This window comes from Microplitis mediator, chromosome 4 (genome assembly GCF_029852145.1).
Source record: "Microplitis mediator isolate UGA2020A chromosome 4, iyMicMedi2.1, whole genome shotgun sequence".
Classification (NCBI taxonomy): Eukaryota; Metazoa; Arthropoda; class Insecta; order Hymenoptera; family Braconidae; genus Microplitis; species Microplitis mediator.
In genome coordinates, this window is record NC_079972.1 from 10,048,708 (window position 1) to 10,069,355 (window position 20,648).

The window sequence follows — 20,648 nt, forward strand, 5'->3', positions numbered from 1 at the left end:
CGAATACTTAACCTAACCCAAATACATATCTTTATTTTAACGATACTATAGATTATTAAATTAATATGAGAGTATTCCTAAATTAGGTATACGAATCGTGATTCTGACGATACGTCATTTGAGGATACATTGGATAGTCATTCTGGCGATATTTTTCTCTCCATGTACCCCAGGGTTATCCGGGGTAGAGCGCGACTTGGCATCAGGCGGGGTAATTGTAGGAGCTCGTCCGTCAGTCCCACTTAGTTGTAAGTAGGAGTTGCCGAATTTTCCGGAAGTTGCCGAATCCGGATGAGTGGGTGAACAATTATAAGTGTCGGTCGACCCGAGATCAAGACACACAAGCGGACAGGCCACTCAAGGATCGAGTCGCAAAAATTATTCAGGTAATTAATTATATACACTTGGATTCAAATTATGGAACCCAGCGATTTATTGTACATTTATTATAGATACCAGGTCATTAGCCGGTATCCCTTTATAACATTTAATTAATTATCTGGGAAAAGCAGGTAAAGGAGAACGTACGGGAATTGAGGAAAAATAAGAGACACAGGAAAGGCGAGAAGAAAGGCTACAACGGACAAAGACACTCGACACGAGGGAAAGAAAGATCGAGAACGGCAAGACAAAGGAACGCGACGAGGACAAGGATTAATCAAGAAAACTACGCATCAGAAATTAACATATCTGGTATTAATTCAATTAATATTCTAGGTCCAGGCCAGAAATTAATTTAATTCACATAAATACTTAGTCGTTCGTCGGGGTAATCCGCGTCTAGGCCAATAGTGAATTGAGTAATTATAAAATTTGTTAAAATTAAAATTAAGCCAGACGTTGTCTAACCGGGTCCAGGCAATTCAGCCGGATCCAGGGCGTCGTTCATGATTCCAGGCCTTTGCCGGAATTATCGCGTCGTAGAAATTTCTAGGCCCATTGTGTAAAACATAAGCCAGAAATTCCATAGTCCAGTCCGCCTAAAATTTTTTAGTTAAAATAAATAAATAAATTAATTAAACAAATCTATAGCGAAAAAAATCAATGAATGATTAATTTAAAAGACGTGAAAATTCTGTTGTAAATTCAATAATTCGATTTATATAATAAAATTAATTAATAAATTACCGTAATCAAAATTATAAACAATAAGTAAAATTAATTATCGGATAAAAAAGAAATGAATAAAACAAAGATAAAGAATCGCTGAGATGAAGGAACTTTGCGGCAGATAGTCGTTGAGTGAGAATCGAGTGGGAGAACGCGCATGGAGGAACTTTGCGTCGAGTGAGAACCGAGTAGTATTGGGTATTGAAATTTACTGACGGAAATCCTATGGTAGTTACGGATGATTAATAAAATTAAAATTAATAAAAGTAACAGTGAGAAAGTCAAATCAAAATTAATTAATTAATAACAATATCTTTTAAAACTAAATTTTAATTAATTAATTTATTGTAAAAGCGTGGCGGGAAAATTATTTTAAAATCAGTGTGTGTGAAAATAGTCCAAGGGACTAGAGTGAGTGTGTGCGTGTATAGATCCAGGGGATCAATTTTATGGAGAATGATTATATAAAATTATTGTTCGTCAGGTACGACGATTTTAAATTAAAGTAAGATTTTATAAAATTACCAAAAGTAGTTGGTTAATAAAATCGTGTGCGTGTGAATGTGATGCCAAAGGTAATTGGCTTAAGTATGGTTTAGGAAATCGTCAAAGGTAGTTGACGAGAATAAGTTTTAAAATTGTCAAAGGTAGTTGACGTAAGTAATAAGGTTTATAAGGTTTAATAAAGTTTATAAGTGATATAAGGTCATAAGGTTATAAGGTTTAAATTAAAAGGTTTGTCAAAGGTAATTGGCCTATATAAATAAAAGGTATAAATTGTTAAATTAAACTGAATTAAATTTATTATAAATTATCCTTCCTCTCCTCTATCTTAAAATTAATTAATTTTACACCGACCCTGATGATCTAATATCTGGCCTGGGAGGCCGTTATCACTTCTAGTGGCACCCTTAAACAAGGACGACAAGAGTATCAGCGATAGCCCTGTTATAGATGGCTAACAAAGAAAAATGAAATAAAGCAGTGAGTTTGTGATTTTGTATATAAGTCTTTATTAACATCCAATAATGCATTATTTAATTCTTTTTTGATAACTTAAAACTAAAAGTACATTCGCCTGAAGGTATAGATTACCTGTTTAAAATAAATTATTGTATGCAACAAAATGTATTTTTTTTTCAATTATAATAAACTATTTTATTAAAAGATATTAATTTATATGATATTCTTATTATCATAAAAATTAATTACCGATTTCGAAAATCCGGTGTGATATAGGTTTTGAAAATGGATTTTTTTAACATCTAAAAATGCTTTGCTAAAAGATACAAATGTTCGAAAATGTCACTAAACAAAACGATTTTTTTTAATTTGACCAATCAAAATACACTTTGCTAACAAAGAAAAAGAATTTTTGTCTTGCGATATTTTCAGAACAAATCAACCGATTTAAATATAATGATAAAAGATCTCGTTTTTAACATCGACTTAAATTTGCAATGGTTTAATTAATTATTGATTATTCATATAAGATACTTTCGAAATAATTTTAATTTTAAGAAATGATTCAGTTCATGTAATACATTTTTCATCCAAAAATTGAATTATTTAGCTCTCGCTAAGACTTGATAAGAATACTCAAATTAATTTCGATAGAATTATTTTTTCATTCTAAATATTTTAGTACGTCTGATAAAGTAGCATTCATAGCTTGAGCATGATCTCTGTCAAGAAGAATATTATATTTGGCTGTGATATACTTAAACGCTATAAATCCACCGTAGCCGGGTTTACTTTTGTAAAATATTCCTAACCCACCTAGAGCGATTGGTGGATCAGTAACGAGTTCGCGTGAATCTATGAATGGTATAATTGCAACATTTTCATCTTTTGAAGAATATACTGATACTGAGAAATCAACATAATTCAATCCTGGAGTACTTAATTGTAGCAACTGTTCATTTATTAACTCAGCTGGATTTTTAGAATAATCTATATCAATATTACGCCTGTAATGAGTTATAATAATAGTATAGTGCATAAAACATAATGTTGTTAATTTTACAATGATAATTAATTACCTAGCTATATCTGGATCAGGTGTTGAATAATACCATTGATCGTGAATTGATGGGAAAGTTTTTTGTTTATCATCATACATAGCTGATCCTCTTACTGCTAATGATATGCGCGTTTTATTTCTCACTAAGAATTTGACTCCTGTTGGTGTACACATGTAGATTATAGAAATGATTTATTAATTTATAAAATAATTGCTTAACAGAGCTAGTCAGAGCCCTCAAAATTTTTATGCTGAACACAGACTCGAATATTAACGTTTGGAAAATTGATAATTTTTACAATATATACACAGAAAAAAAAGCTATCTCGAGTCGAGAAAATATTTTGGAGGACAAATGTTTTCGGGAACCAAGTCAAGATTTTTTTGAGCCAAAAGAATTTGTCTTGGTTAAAAAAATTCGTTTTTGTCAAAGAAGATTTCTACTTTATCTGAGAAACTTTAGGTTTTCAAAAAAGTTTTTTTGAATTAAGAATATTTGCCATAAGTCGAGAATTTTTTTTTCTGTGTACAATACCTGTTACCAAGTGCTCATCAGGCAATTCTATGTCATCTAATTCAAACGCTCGTATATTATAACTGAGCTTCACTGTGTCAGGACCTATTTCAGGATGCTGCCCATCATCATCTATCCATCGAACGGTTTGGGGGTCTATGACACCATTGACTAATTTGCCTTCTCGAATTCGTATCATAACGATATTATTTTTAACAATAAATCGTATTCCGGTGACAACTCTATGAAAACCAAAATATTTTTTGATTGACCATTTCGAATGGTAACACGACTTTATCTTCCTGGACAAAATATCCCCGACAAAATATCCTTGGCGAAATCTCCCCTCGACAAAATCTTCTTATGACAAAATCTCTCTAGGACAAAATCTCTTCAGGATAAGATTTCGAAAATTATTGTTATCAGTTTAATCCCTGATGGTCATACTATCACTTCAAAAATTCGACATTCAGTGATTTTAATTAACTTCACAGTAAGTTTACATTAAGTTCTGGCAATTGACGATGATGTCAAGCTAGGTTTGTTTATACACATAAAATGTGAAAAAAAACCTGAATACGATTCCCGTCGTAAGTGTAGAAATCATTATAATTACATAGATTATTATAAGATCTTGTTTATAGAGATCGTGTCCAGCAGATTTTGTTCTGGAAAGATTTTGTCCTAGAGAGATTTTGTCGTATGGAGATTTTGTCGCGGGGAGATTTTGTCGTGGGGAGATTTCATCGGGGAGATTTTTTCGGGGATATTTCGTCTGGGGAGATATCAGGTGGAACCATTTCGAATCATAATTTGAATTTTTAATTACCTACTATCAGCACTATCAGTGAAATGTTCTCTTAAACTTATTGTTCGTATACTAGTATCTTGGTCGATTTGTTTATCGCAAGCACATAATTGTCCTAATCTTGAATTATCTCCATCAGTACATGCTGATTCCCAATGTGTGTTTTTAGCTTTCGTAAAATTATCATTCTGGAAACGTTGGCAACTGCTATCTCTTGAATAATCACTGACAAAAATCTAAAATGTGTTTGTAATTCTTTATTTATTTTTTAACATTATCAGGCAGCTTTGTAAGGATCTTATATTTAACTATCGTGATGTGAAACAAACTTTGGCTTACAAGTGGACAGTTCAAGCTGTATATGACGCCATCTGATAAAGCTGAAGGATTCCAAAATACTTGTGTACCGTCGCATTCTTTTTCTGGTTTCGTATCTCTCAAGTATTCTGCATCCTGATCCCAATACCATTTTGTACTCGGTTCATGATACGAAACATGATTTTTCAAACGAATGTAATTCACACCTAGATAATAAGTTGTTATGATAAGCATATTTATTTCAGAATTGATAAAAAATATCAAACCTTCAATCCATTCTTCCTCGTCACAATCTTGTGATTTTTTATACTCCGTCTTATCGATTTGATTTAGATAACTACTTGCTGAAGCGGTCATACGAACAACTGCTTTTTGATATTGATTCATTACCATTCTTTGTGCAGGGCGCCGATTATCTTGAAAAAAAAAGTATAATTCTTTGGTTATTTTTATTCGAATAGAAAGTAAGAAATACAAAAATGTTTTGGTGGGATCAGGGAACACCTCATGTCATCTTGTTTGATGCGTGCATAAAAAAATATGTTAATTATGGTCAACAACCTGTATTTCCAGGACTTCGTTGTTGGAATTCGTCAGCCATAAAAATCATAATGTATCCTTTACGGAAGCTTGCTAACATAGATTCATAGAGTTGATATATTCTATTATAAACTGATGATCCATCGCAATAATTTCTATTTTTCTGAAAATAGATATTTTAAGTAAACATTTCATTATTTTGGAACGAAAAATACTTCTAGAGTTAGGCTTCAAGCGTCGGCTTGTATAATATTTTCAAATGGTATATTTTTATAGAATGGATCTTTATACGAAAATTGAACTTAATGTGTAAATGTAGTTTTACGCATATTTCAAAGTTTAGACAAAGATCAAAACTTTTTTGCAGTCCTTGGATTTTACTCGAAATTTTGTAGTATATCACGAGATAGCAGTTATTTTGATTCAGGCTTACTCTGTAAAAAATTTTTTGTGTGAAAATGATCTTCGCGGACTTTAGACAGTATCTTCTGTGTGAATTGACAGTGTGAAATTCTTTTGATGTGAACCATCAACAGGTGTACTTTTAACACGGTATGAGTATTAATTTTCACACCGTTTGATGTTATCAGCTCAAAATCCATACATTGTCTGATCATAAGATCGTAAGATATGATATATATACACTAATGGAAAAAATTAAAGGATCAAAAAAAAATTCTAAATTTTTAGGCGATTTTCAACAGGCTCTAACTTTGAGAGAAATGGTCGTACAAGAAAAGAAAAAAAAGGAAATTGTAGCTCCAAGTATCTACTTTTTGGATTAGAACTTAAAAATTTTTTAGCCTCAGCAGTTCTTGAGTAATCTTGGAAAAAATTATTTTTGCTTAACCACTATGAGAATCGGATACCTTCATTATTCAACTTTAATTTCTTTTTTTATGGACCTTGATACGTCCACTTCGTGCCGAGATATCGGTCTTCAAATGGAAAAGGATCCTTTTGTCTTTGATTATCGATATCTGAGAAACCAATGATCGCACAGAAAGTTAATGGTGGGTTTTAAAAACTTGAATAAATTCCCTTCAACGATTAGCTATTGCTTTTTTAAAAAAAAAATTTTTTCCTATCGTCACATGAATTTAAAAATGCACCAAAAAAAGGGCCTTTTGTGGTTTCTTGGAAAATCAAGCGCAGAAACGAAAATATTGTGGAAATCGATAATTTTGACTGTGCATTTTACAGTTCAATATGTCCACAAAAACCCTGTAGAGAGCCAGATTAATCCAACCAGCCGTTTTTTTTGTTTCACGCAATCAAATTTAAAAAAAAATTAAAGGATCACGTTTTTAGGTAGATTTTTTTAAAAATCTAGGTATTGTATTTGTCCTCATGGTCGATTTTTCAAGGAATTTTGTCACAACCTATCATAATTAGTTGAGTAGAGTTCGAAAATACCATTCGTTGAAAAATTTATATATGTGTATATATATATATATATATATATATATATATATATATATATATATATATATATATATATATATATATATATATATATATATATATATATATATATGTGTCATAGAACCAAGTTTTGAGAACACGATTGCGCCTAGAATCCTTATCGGATCCTAATGAAATTTTTTACACTTATTCTATGGGCGATTACCACGGAAGTTCGAAGATGGGCTAAATCGTTCGATTAGTTTAGAAGATATGGCTGTTTCAAATTCCCTCGATTTTTAAAAAAAAAAAAAATTTTATTCACTTTCAAGTTCATATAACATTAAAACTGAAACTAATAGACAATTCCAGTAAAAAGTATTTGAAAGCTTGTCTAATAAGCTTTAATTAAAGACCTTAAACTTAATGTTTTGACCATTTCTTTCAATAATTTGATAGCCTTAAAAATTTTAATGGAATCAAAAAATGTTGAAAATGTGGTTTTCATTTTACATAACTTATGCATTTCCCATTATAATACAATTTTGTCAGTTGTATTATAGTGTGAACAAAATAACCTGTACCTGTACGTCCTATAATTATAACTGATCTTGCCATCGTAATAGTAATTACAATTATGATCTCATACTAATTAAAATTTCTATACTTTGTTTACGTGAAGGTTAGTTTAGTACATTACCTATATAATGTTTTGTCAAATCAACTATCTGAAGTTCTCTATCGAAAATAGTCGTTGTCTTTTTTTACTCTCACTCTTAGAAAACGAGCCTAATTTCATATCATGACTATACACTAACATGTATCACAAGATATGTATGTATGAAACTTTTTATATAGATTAATTGGAAAATCTACCTTCCATTTCGGCTGCCGAATGGCCTTTTTGCTCTGAAAAGCTCATAATCTTTAACACGATAAAAACAAACATTTTTTCGGAGCTTTGTTCACAATTTTATTGCAGACAGTGCTCAAATTTCCAAAAAAGAAAAAACTTTTTTTTCGAAACAAAATTAAAAAAAAAAAATTTTTTTCAAAAAAATTGTTTTTTGGAATAACTTTAGGATATTTACAAAACCAACACCCAATAATTTTTCACACGTTTACGTCGCTGCATTCCGTGATTTTACTGATCTCTCAGTCATTAAATTAAAAAAAAATTTTTTTTTTTGAAAATTTTATTTCGAAAAAAAAGTTTTTTCTTTTTTGGAAATTTAAGCACTGTCTGCAATAAAATTGTGGACAAAGCTCCGAAAAAATGTTTGTTTTTAGCTTGTTAAAGATTATGAGCTTTTCAAAGCAAAAAACGTGATCCTTTAATTTTTTTAAAAATTTGATCGCGTGAAACAAAAAAAACGGCTGGTTGGATTAATCTGGCTCTCTACAGGGTTTTTGTGGACATATCGAACTGTAAAATGCACAGTCAAAATTATCGATTTCCACAATATTTTCGTTTCTGCGCTTGATTTTCCAAGAAACCACAAAAGGCCCTTTTTTTGGTGCATTTTTAAATTTATGTGACGATAGGAAAAAATTTTTTTTTCGAAAAAGCAATAGCTAATCGTTGAAGGGAATTTATTCAAGTTTTTAAAACCCACCATTAACTTTCTGTGCGATCATTGGTTTCTGAGATATCGATAATCAAAGACAAAAGGATCCTTTTCCATTTGAAGACCGATATCTCGGCACGAAGTGGACGTATCAAGGTCCATAAAAAAAGAAATTAAAGCTGAATAATGAAGGTATCCGATCCTCATAGTGGTTAAGCAAAAATAATTTTTTCCAAGATTACTCAAGAACTGCTGAGGCTAAAAAATTTTTAAGTTCTAATCCAAAAAGTAGATACTTGGAGCTACAATTTCCTTCTTTTTCTTTTCTTGTACGACCATTTCTCTCAAAGTTAGAGCCTGTTGAAAATCGCCTAAAAATTTAGAATTTTTTTTTGATCCTTTCATTTTTTCCATTAGTGTATATTAGGGTGGCCCAAAAAAACCGACTATTTTTTATTTTCGAGTCTCTTGTGAAAATTTGTTGGTTTAAGATGTTTTAAGAAGCATCTCCAAAAATCAGCTCGATACAAAATTTTCAAGAGGTCGCTCACGAATTTTGAAAATATCAAAAATGATCGAAATTCGGATTTTTCTGTTCTAAATTTCTTCTTTCTCGTAGCAGCTATAGTTTATACTTCTGAAATCATGACTACGCTGAAAATTTCAGCCCAAAATTTGAATATTTAAACGGTGCTCAAGAATTTTGAATATTAACTGATAATATGTAACTAATACTTTGAATTAGTTTTTGTATTTTTTTATAACTCAATTACTGTCATTTCACTTAAATATAACTTTTGTATAACTGTAAATATACTGGACAGTCTTAAACAATGAAATTGGGTAAGTTTTGAATAAGCAAAAAAACCTAAAAATCGAATTAAAAAATAAAAAAGTATGTAAATAACTTATTATTTATATTTCTCGGGTTGTATTTTTATTCATCATGATACAAATTGATGGTGAAAAAATTGAAAAGTTTTATTATTAGTATTCAAGGGTCGCTCGAAAACGTCCAAGAGACAGTACTCGGAAACATTCAAAATTCTTGAGTGACGTTTAAATATTTTAGTTTTGGGCTGAAATTTTCAGCGTAGTCATGATTTCATAAATATAAACTATAGCTACCACGAGAAAGAAGCAATTTAGAACAAAAAATCCGAATTTCGATCATTTTTGATATTTTCAAAATTCGTGAGCGACCTCTTGGAAATTTTTTATCGAGCTGATTTTTGGAGAGGCTTCTTAAAACATCTTAAACCAACAAATTTTCATAAGAGACTCAAAAAAAAAAATAGTCGGTTTTTTTGGGCCACCCTAGTGTATATATATCATATCTTACGATCTTATGATCAGACAATGTATGGATTTTGAGCTGATAACATCAAACGGTGTGAAAATTAATACTCATACCGTGTTAAAAGTACACCTGTTGATGGTTCACATCAAAAGAATTTCACACTGTCAATTCACACAGAAGATACTATCTAAAGTCCGCGAAGATCATTTTCACACAAAAAATTTTTTACAGAGTAAGTATTTTACCTTATATAAAAACAAATTAAGTTTATATCTTACTTGTAATCTTGAGTAGTATTCAATTGCAACTGAAAATACATTCTCCTGAAGGCTATTCAAGTCATGTTTTGCTATACCACTTGTCCAATGACCGATTTTAAGTAATTTGTCTAAATATTTGTTACCTTCAAGCGTATTCTTGACGTATCTTTTGGTAGCTGTAACTGGATCAATTTTAAATTCGTATATATCATCCAGTAAGACGGTATCATAAACAGTGTCAATTTCTTCTGATATTTCTTGGATATTCCATAAAGAATCTAAAAGCCGTTCGTATGCTTCGTTAATTTCTTCTTCATGAAGGGCTGTTACATTCGTAGATTCCAAACTCTTAATTGCTTCTCTAGTGCTGTGAGATTTCTTACTTATAGTATTTGTATTATCAAAGATTTTATTTTATATTTTTTTGCAAAACCTTCTTTGAAAGTTCAATTTCCGAGCGTTGTAAGTCGTGCCGGAAGCGCCAATTATAATATATCAAGCCTTGCTTATACATTTTACTGAACCGCATTTGCGTGTTAAATATCCTATCATGTGCAGCTATACTAACGTACCAATAAAATTTCACGAGCTGTGAGTTCAAATAATTTTGCGCTTTATACTTAACGACGAGACCGTATTTGAAGTAACGGAAACGCTACCATATTTCGCGACCACACATTACTTTGAATCGCTCATGAATAAGTGCTAATAAAAAAGTATATTTAAATAACGAAAATCAATAGTCTATTAATTAATTCGAATCCAACTATCGAATTTCTGAAAAATTTGATTTACAATAAATCTTAATTTTACATTCTTGATAACTTGAACTTTCATAGTAGGGGTTGCGAAGAATACACGGAAAAATTCTCTTCGCTTGAACTGCAATGGTGTCATAACAAAGCTGGACCATGTTGCCACCTGCAAAAATTGAAACAGACACAGTCTTTCCTGCTTTGCTATGAAACCATAGAATTACAAGCAAGAACAATTTTTTCGCGTAATGTATCTTACAAGCGAAGTAAGAAGTGAATATGACAATCGTGATACTCCATTCACTATAAGGTTTTGTTACATCGTGAAGAGGAATGGTATTGAACCTTTGAATGAATATTTCTTATGAATTCTCTTCATGGAGTAGGGTGTTATACACTCCGGAAAACCAGTAAGAAAGTGGGATTGTATCACTCTTTATAAAGGTTATAAATATTTAGTTCTGCCCAAATCTATACGTATTTTCAAGAATAATCGTACACGAAAATTGAAAGTTTTATGTTACCAACCTCTTGAGATTTTTTAAAATTTTTGTAGTGGAATGCAATAAAAAATTTTATTAGGCTTAAAGAGCTATAGCTTAGTTCAACGAAGTGTAATTTTAGTGTAGTGATATTTTCTAATTCATAATTTATCCAAATAAATTGTTAGTATATTCAATATTAATTATGAGTATTAATCTACAAGCAATGTCGTAGTTTTATTAACTTCCCGCTATGAAAATTGAAAATTTTCAAAAAAAGAGAAATTGTTTTTTCAGTAATTCTCTAAACGTATAGAACAAAAAAATAATTTGTTCATGCTATGCATTACCTCCTTTTAAAAATATTGTACTTTAGATGATCCCATTCATCGTGGGTTGATGGTAAACTTTCTTTATTCTCTATATTAATACACTTTCCAACAGAATAATTTTTAATATCCAGTAAAGTTAATAAAACCATAAGACAAAACCATTTCATCGGATCTAAATACTGATAATTCATTATTAATGTTGTCTCGACGAAACACTTTTTAAAATGCATCCATCAAAATTGAAAGTAACTTTAGGAAGAATTTAAAGTATCATAAGATCACACTCGAGTCTGGTATAAAAATACTACAAAATACTGTGAAGCGCAAGTGTTTATAGAATATGCCGACCCCTATTTCAACATAATCATGACGTCAGCCATCCATAGATTTTTAGAAAGGGACAGTGTATTGAATAGATCTTTTTTATAATTTATCTTTATTATTCATTGACCATGAATTATTTGTATTTACATTTCAATGTCGCAATTCCAGGAAATATTTAACTATTTAATAAAACCTCATTGATATGTTAAATTCTCGTAAGATGAAAAATAATATTAAAAAAAAAAAAAAAATGTGTGTAAGGTACAACGGCCAGTGATTGACTGATTCGTTACAGAGATAGATATTTTGATATTTAAATTAAATAATTGATTTTTAAATTCACTCAAACTTTACTGATTGCATTGAACACTCATATCTCTGAGTATTTTGTATTTCCTAAAGTACCCCGTTTCGCCCCCCCCCTCCTCCAGCCTAAATATACGTATTAGGGTGTTTCAGAAAAAACAAATTTTTTTTTTGGTACTCCAAAATTAAAAATATACCTGAAAATAAAAATTTTGGTGCCAATTCAGCTCTTAATAATAATATCAAGGCTTGCCTCAATCCATTTTTCTATTTTCTATTTAAATAACATAGGAAACATTTTTTTTTTTTTAGAATTTTCTAGCTTACAGACCACTCAACGGATTTTTATGCACAATGAAACTTTGTGTAGGAAATTGAACGCTCTACAAAAAAATCTGCTAGTATTTATTGATATATCCCACTGTTCAAAAGTTATTTAAGTTTCAAGTCAAATTTCTAGTAGATTTTGAGATCTTTTCACTTTCTGGCGAAATTATCAGTCTTATTACAAAATTTCATGAAAATTTTTTTGTAGGTAATTTAATTCCTTACAAATTATTACGAATAAAATTTTTCGATATTCCGCATTGTATTCAATATATTCATTTCAATGTCAAGCTCTTAAAATTAATCAGAAATCTATTTTCTTAAGAGCTTGACTCTAAAATGGAAATAACTTGAAATCAACGCAGAATTTCGAAAAACTTTATCCGTAATAATTTGTAAGGAATAAAATTATCTACAAAAAAGTTCTTGTGATATCTTTCAATAAGATTAATAGTTTGGCCGGAAAAGTAAAAAAAATCTCAAAATTTACCATAAATTTGACTTGAAGCTTAAATAACTTTTGAACAGTGGGATTTATCAAAAAATAATAAGAGACTTTTTTTGTACACAGTTCAATTTCCTACAAAAACATTTGTTGTGCATAAAAATCCGTTGATTGGTTTACGAGCTGGAAAATTCTAAAAAAAAAATTTTTTTTCTCGTGTTATTTAAATGGAAAATAGAAAAATGGACTGAGGCAAACCTTAATATCATTATTAAGAACTCGGAATGGTACCGGAATTTTTATTTTTGATTATACTTTCAATTTTTGGATACCATAAAAAAAAAATTGTTTTCTTTTTTTTGAAACACCATAATACATACTTATTTATATTATCTCAATTAATTTCAATTAAATTTTTTTCTCCTTCTAAATATTTAAGTAAGTCTGATAAAGTGGCATTGATAGCTTGAGCATGATCTCTGTCAAGGAGAATATTATATTCGGCTGTAATATACTTAAACGCTATAAATCCACCGTAGCCGGGTTTACTTTTGTAAAATATTCCTAATCCACCTAGAGCGATTGGTGGATCAGTAATAAGTTCGCGTGAATCTATAAATGGTATAATTGCAACATTTTCATCTTTTGAAGAATATACTGATGTTGAGAAATCAACGTAATTCAATCCTGGAGTACTTAATTCTTTATTATCATTATTTGAATCGACTGGATTTTTGAAATATTTTATATCAATATTAGTTCTGTAATATGAAATAACATGGGTTATAATAATAATGCAGTGGATAAAATATAGTATTTTTAATTTTAAAATTGTAATGCATTACTTTGGTATATATTCATCAGGTGTTAAATAATACCATTGATCGTGGATCGATGGGAAAATATTTTTTCTATTATTGTACATATTTGATCCTCTCACTGCTAATGATATGCGCTTTTCATGTGTCACCATGAATTTGACTCCTGTTGATGTACACAGGCCGATTAATAAATGGTTTATTAATTCATAAAAGAATTGATCAACATAGCTAGTCATAGCCTACTAAATTTTTAGATCGAACACAGACTCCAATATTAATGTACGGAAAGTAAATCATTTTTTCTCACCTCCGGGCGGAAAGCATCAACTTTCGTCCCGCTGTGCAAAACGAAGTTGCCGCTTTCCGCCTCCGTCGAGGAGAAAAATAGTATACACTCCTCGGGAAGTAAATAAGAAAGCCTCAGATCACATGTTTGTTGACCTCGGCTTCGCCTCGGCAATTACATGTGATCTGAGACATTTCTTACTTTACTTCCCTAGGTGTGTAATATACTATTATAATATATGCAATACCTGTTACCAAGTGCTCATCAGGCAATTGTATGTCATCTAATTCGAACGCTCGTGTATCATAACTGAGCTTAATTTTATCAGGACCCACTTCAGGATGATGCCCATCATCATCTATCCATTTAACGGTTTCGGGGTCTATAATACCATTGACTAATTTACCTTCTCGAATTTGTGTATCATTACGATATTATTTTTAACAATGAATCGTATCCCGGTGACTACTCTATAAAAAAACAAAATATTTTTGGATTGGCCATTTCGAATAATCAATTTGAATTTTTTATTATCGACTATCAGCACTATTAGTGTAATGTTCTCTTAAACTTATTGTTAGTATACGAGTATCTTGGTCGACTTGTTTATCGCAAGCCCATAATTGTTCTAATTTTGAATTATCTCCGGAAGTACATGTTGATATCCAATCTATATTTTTAGTTTTCGTAAAATTATCATTCTGAAAATGATGACAACTGATATCCCCTGAATAATTACTGACAAAAATCTAAAATGTATTCGTGATTATTTACTTATTTTGTAACATTATCAGTCAGCTTTGTAGGTATCACGTATTTCATTATTGTAATATAAAACAAACTTTGGCTTACAAGTGGACAGTTTAAGCTGTATATGACACCATCTTCAATATCCGGATTCCAAAATGTTTGTGTACCGTTGCATTCGAATTCTGGCTTTATATTTCTTAAGAAGATTGCATCTCGATCAGCGTACCATTTTGTACTTGGTTCATGATACAAAACATGATTTTTCAAACGAATGTATTTCTTATCTAGATAATTAATTGTTGTAATAAGCATATTTATCCTAGAGTTGATTGAAAAATATCAAACCTTCAGCCCATTCCTTCGGGTCACAGTCTTGTGATTTTCTATAGGTCGTATTATGAATTTCATTTAACTAACTGCTTGCTGAAGTGGTCATACGAACAACTGCTTCGTTATATTGTTCTAGTGTAATTCTTTGTGAAGAACGCCGATCGTCTTGAAAAAAATAAATAATTTTTTGGTTATTTCTACTCGAATAAAAAATTAAAAAAGGAAAACATGTTTTGGCGGGATCAGAGTGTTTAAAAAATATGCAAATTATGATAATCAACCTGTATTTCCAGGACTTTGTTGTTGGAATTCGTAAGCCATATAAATCATAGTGTATCCTTTACTAAAGCTTGCTAACATAGATTCATAAAGTTGATATACTTCATTATAAATTGATGATTTACTGCAATATTTTCCATTATTCTGAAAATAATCATTTTAAAAACACATTTCATTATTTTGGAATGAAATATGCTTCTAGAGTTAGGCTTCAAACGTCGGCTTATATAATATTTTCATCTGGTATATTTTTATGGAATGGATCTTTATGCGAAAATGGAACTTAATATGTAAATGTAGTTTTCCGAATATTTTATAGTTTAGACAAAGTTGAAGTCAAAGCAAGATCAAAACTTTTTTGCAGTCCTTGGAATTTACTAGAAATTTTGTAGTATATTACGAGATCGCAGTTATTTTTACTCGGGCTTTTCTCCTAAGCAAAACTCTAGACACAAAAAAAGCTATAGGCTTGTTGCTATAGCTTATAACCTAGTAATCTACTTCTTTACTTTCTGAAAATTGGTTTCTGTTGAACAATTATATTGATAACTATTGGTAACTCACATTTTTTTATATTGTTACCAAAATTTCAGAATTCTGATGATTTACATATAAAATGAAACAAGTAATACGTATTGATGTACCAAGGTTTTGAACTTGTGATCTATCGCTTAAGTATTTGAAGATAATTCGGACGTAAGGCATCAAAATAGTGTATTACACACCACGGACTGCTTCTCTAAACGTGAATTAGTGAAATAAGTGAATATTTACTGATTCACGTTTAGAGAGTGATTAATGCGTTTTTATAAATTTTCTAGAAAAAAAATTTGAAGTGAAAAAAACATCATAATTTATAAGAAATTTAATTAACATAAATTGCGCTCAGCCTGCTGTTTTTAGCTTAACGTTCATTCCCTCTCTTAAAAAATCCGTTAGTTTCATATTATAGCTGTATGCATAACGCCCTATAATTAATTATAACATTTCTCATCGAATTCGTTCATGCTTATAAAATCTCTATGAGACATTATGAGAATCTATTGGCTTCTATGAGATTATCTAAACAGGGTCGTTAGATTAAACTTTGGTTAGGCTGAATTTATTATTAATTGTTATAATGATATGTTATTAAATATATTTTTCCAATTTGTGGAAATTCATATTAAAAAAGGATAAAGTAATATATTTTATGAATTATTCTCCAAATCGATGAACATCATAGTTTGATTAATATTGTCTTTGAGCGAGTATAGGGCCATGTGTTGATCGAGTAATGGTACATCACAACGGTCAGTGAGTGACTATAGCACCATTCAACGGCCTTTTTTAAAAAATTAATAATAATCAATTATCAACATTACTTTTCGAATTTAAATTTTATTTAAGTATTCATAATTACGACAAATAATCATGTAATGACAAAAAAAGTTTTTTTTTTTCATTTCATTTATCAACTTATATGGAGTGGGTTAATCTAACTTCAATAAAAACTGAAAGGGTAATACACTGTAACAAATATTGAGTCTGCTGTGTGATGTGAATAATTTCGTGTGAAAATTTTCAACACCGTCGGTGTGGGAGTTTCAAATACTTACACATTAATAGACTTGTGAATTTATTAACTTCAAACCATAAAATACCTTGTAAAGGCCTTATAAGTATTAATGACAAAGGTTTATACTTATATGTACACACACACATATATATCAGGGTGATTCGTTTTGAAGGACTTTTTTTTTTTCACTCCCACTTGAAAATATTGTTATAGACATGGAAAAAAAAATTCCCTGAAAGTTTCAGGACTTAATTTTAATTTTAAGTACTTTATATTTGATTTTGAAGTTTTCCCATTTAAAATACATAGGAAAGTTGGGATTTTTTTTTTAGTTCTCTATAACTCAGCCGTATTTTAAATTATCGGGTCGCCGTTTGCGGCATTTTTTAGGCAATTTGATACTCTTCAAAAGTCTTCTTAATAGCTTTACTCGGACTCTACTTGTTAACTTCCCGCTAAGAAAATTGTAAATTTTCAAAAATTCGGGAAGTTATTGGTTTCGGTCCGATTTACGAAAATCGAATTTCCATCAGATGTCGACGTTTCGAGGTCCTAGGAAGCTATCCTGACTAATTTCACGATGATGTCCGAGTGTATGTATGTGTGTACGTACGTACGTACGTATGTATGTATGTAAATATTCATAACTCTTGAACGGATGAACCGATTTTGATCGTTGAGGTTTCATTCGGCGCGGCTTGTTAATGTCTTGAAGCCGTAAAAATTTGAACTTAATCGGTAGGGTGCGTTCAGAGATATTTCAAAAATAAAATTTTTTCGAAAATGTTTTATTTGGATAACTTTTAATTTGCTCGATGGATTGATTCCAAAATCTAATCAGCTCTAAAACTCTATAAGCCGCGTCGAATGCCACCTCAACCATCAAAATCGGTTCATTCATTCAAGAGAAACCGTTGACGAAAGAATCCAAAAAAAATTTTATCTTTGGTTTTTTTTAAATTTCTCAAAAACGGCTAAATAAATCAATTTAAAATTTGACCATCTTTAGAACTTGATAAAACGCGTCGATTGCCACCCCAACCATCAAAATCGGTTAATTCGTTCGCGAGATATCGTGGGAGAAAGAAATGCTAAAAAATGGTTTTTTACAAAACAATGGCATACAAAAGTATTTACGAGCTCGAAGAGCTCGAAAATATATTCACAATAATGTTTTCGAGCTCAACGAGCTCGAAAACAGCGGGAAGTTTTGGGGCTGGCCCGCAGGGTCAACTGACAGACCGATTTTTTTTTCTGTATCGGTCCTAAAAATAATTTTTTTAATAATAATTTGGGTTTTTAGTTGATATAAACTAAATAATGAAATTTACAGAAAAAGTACCGATAACGATTTTTTAGGAAATTTCATTCGCTACAAAAAAAGGTCCTCTTAGTTAAGTGGCTTAAGTTCTCCGTTCACGTGATATAGGGATTTTAGTAATTTTGTAAATAAAATATTTGTCAAAAATTTTTCCGAAGTTCATCAATTTGACCCCTCCTGATTTTAATGACTGGATTAAATTAATAAAAGAAACATTATTTACCGATTTAAAATTGAAATGAAATAGCATTTGGTGGAATTTTTTGACATATATTTTATTTACAAAATTACTAAAATCCCTATATCACGTGAACGAAGAACTTGAGCCACTTAACTAAGAGAACCTTTAATAAATTAAATTAATTTAATTATTATTACAAAAATTATTTTCAGAACCTATACAGAAAAAACAATTAGAGTCCGAGTAAAACTATTGAATAGAGTTTTGAAGAGTATCAAATTGCCTAAGAAATGCCGCAAACGGTGACCCGATAACTTAAAATGTGGCTGAGTTATAGAGAATTAAAAAAAAAATCCCAACTTTCCTATGTATTTTAAATGGGAAAACTTCAAAATCGAATATCAAGTACTTAAAATTAAAATTAAGGACTGAAACTCGCAGGGAATTTTTTTTCCATGATTATAACAATATTTTCAAGTGGGAGTGAAAAAAAAAATAGTCGTTCAAAACGAATCATCTTAATACACTTATCTAAAAAATTAAAGGAACAAGAAAATTTTATAAATTTATTAGTGATTTTTGGAAGGCTGTATTTTCGTGAAAAATGATTGTATCGAATAAATTGAAAAAGCAAGTTGAAGCTTGAAATCTCTAGTTTGAAGATCTTTCAGCAAAATATTTTTTTTAACCACGGTTTTTGCGGAATCATAAGAAAAAAGTCGAGACAAAATTTTTCTAAATTTTTTGGTTTTGTTATTTACGTCTGCGGGGCCGGGAAAAATTTTTTCAAAAAAACGAATTCATGGCTCGTTTAGGAAATTTATTCAGCTACAATTTGTTTTGTTTTGTTTCTCTGTATGACAATTTGCTGCTGAGATATCAGCCTTCAAATGAAAAAGGATCCTTTTGTCTTTGATTATTGATATCTCAGCAAGTAATGGTCACATAGTAATTTAAAGGGCAGTTTAATAAACTTGAATAAATTCCCTACAAGATCCATTTTCGGTTTTTTTTAAAAAAATTTTTTTTTTATCCTTGATATCCATTTGAAAAACCCACAAAAAATGGCCATTTTCTGGTTTTTTGGTCAATTCATCGCTACTCTGCAAATATTGATACAAAAAATAATGTTGCCAGGTGATTTTACAGCTTAATGTACCCAAAAAACCCTGGAAATTTTCAGATTGATCCATTGATCTTATGATCTTATAATCAGACAATGTATGGATTTTGAGCTGATAACATCGAACGCTGTGAAAATTGATACTCATACCGTGTTAGTACACCTGTTGATGGTTCACATCAAAAAAATTTCACACTGTCAATTCACACAGAAGATACTGTGTAAAGTCCGCGAGGATCATTTTCACACAAAAAATTTTTTACTGAGTAAGTATTTTACCTTATATAAAAACAAATTAAGTTTATATCTTACTTGTAATCTTGAGTAGTATTCAATTGCAACTGAAAATACATTCTCCTGAAGGCTATTTGAGTCATTTTTTGCTAAACCACTTGTCCAATGAGCGATTTTAAGTAATTTGTTTAAATATTTGTTACCTTCGAGCGTCTTACTGACATATCTTTTGGTAGCTGTGACTGGGTCAATTTTAAAATTAAATATATCCAACAATAAGAAGTTATCATAAACAGTGTCAATTTCTTCTGATATTTTTAGAACATTCCTTAGAGAATCCAAAAGCCATTCATTTGTTTCGTTAATTTCTTCTTCATTAAGGGCTGCTCTAATCGTAGATTCCAAACTCTTAATTGCTTCTCTAGTGCTGTGAGATTTCTTACTTATAGTATTTATATCATCAAAAATTCTGTTTTATATTTTTTGGCAAAACCTTCTTTAAAAGTTCAATTTCCGAGCGTTGTAAGTCAGGCCGGAAGCGCCCACATAATATATCGAGCCTTGCTTATACTTTTTACTCAACCGCATTTACGCGCTAAGTATCATATCCTGTACAGACATGACCTTGCTATACTAACGTACCAATAAAATTTCACGAGCTGTGAGTTCAAATAATTTTGTGCTTTTTATACTTAACGACGAGACCGTATTTGAATTGACAAAAACGCTATCATATGTCGCGACCACAGATTACTTTGAATCGCTCTTGAATAAGTGCTAATAAGAAAAGTCCATTTAAATACCGAAAATCGATAGTCAATTAATTCATTCGAATACAACTGTCTTATTTCTGAAAAATTTGATTTACAATAAATCTTAATTTTACATTTTTGATAAATTGAACTTTCATAGCAGGGGTTGCGAAGAATACATCTCCTCATGGAGTAGG

General features: G+C 30.5%; 1 protein-coding gene across 1 annotated transcript; it reads right to left on the minus strand.

Annotated features, from left to right (window-relative positions):
• Nucleotides 1–2,195: 2,195 nt before the first annotated feature.
• On the minus strand, nucleotides 2,196–11,691 carry LOC130666552 (uncharacterized). Its single transcript, XM_057467665.1, has 9 exons — nucleotides 11,433–11,691; nucleotides 9,864–10,212; nucleotides 5,335–5,476; nucleotides 5,040–5,189; nucleotides 4,795–4,979; nucleotides 4,477–4,691; nucleotides 3,669–3,889; nucleotides 3,153–3,291; nucleotides 2,196–3,080 (listed from the first exon to the last, which is right to left on the minus strand). Exons 1-9 carry the CDS (start codon nucleotides 11,642–11,644, stop codon nucleotides 2,738–2,740), a joined length of 1,956 nt encoding a protein of 651 aa, XP_057323648.1. The 5' UTR covers nucleotides 11,645–11,691; the 3' UTR covers nucleotides 2,196–2,737.
• Between the last annotated feature and the right edge of the window lie 8,957 nt (nucleotides 11,692–20,648).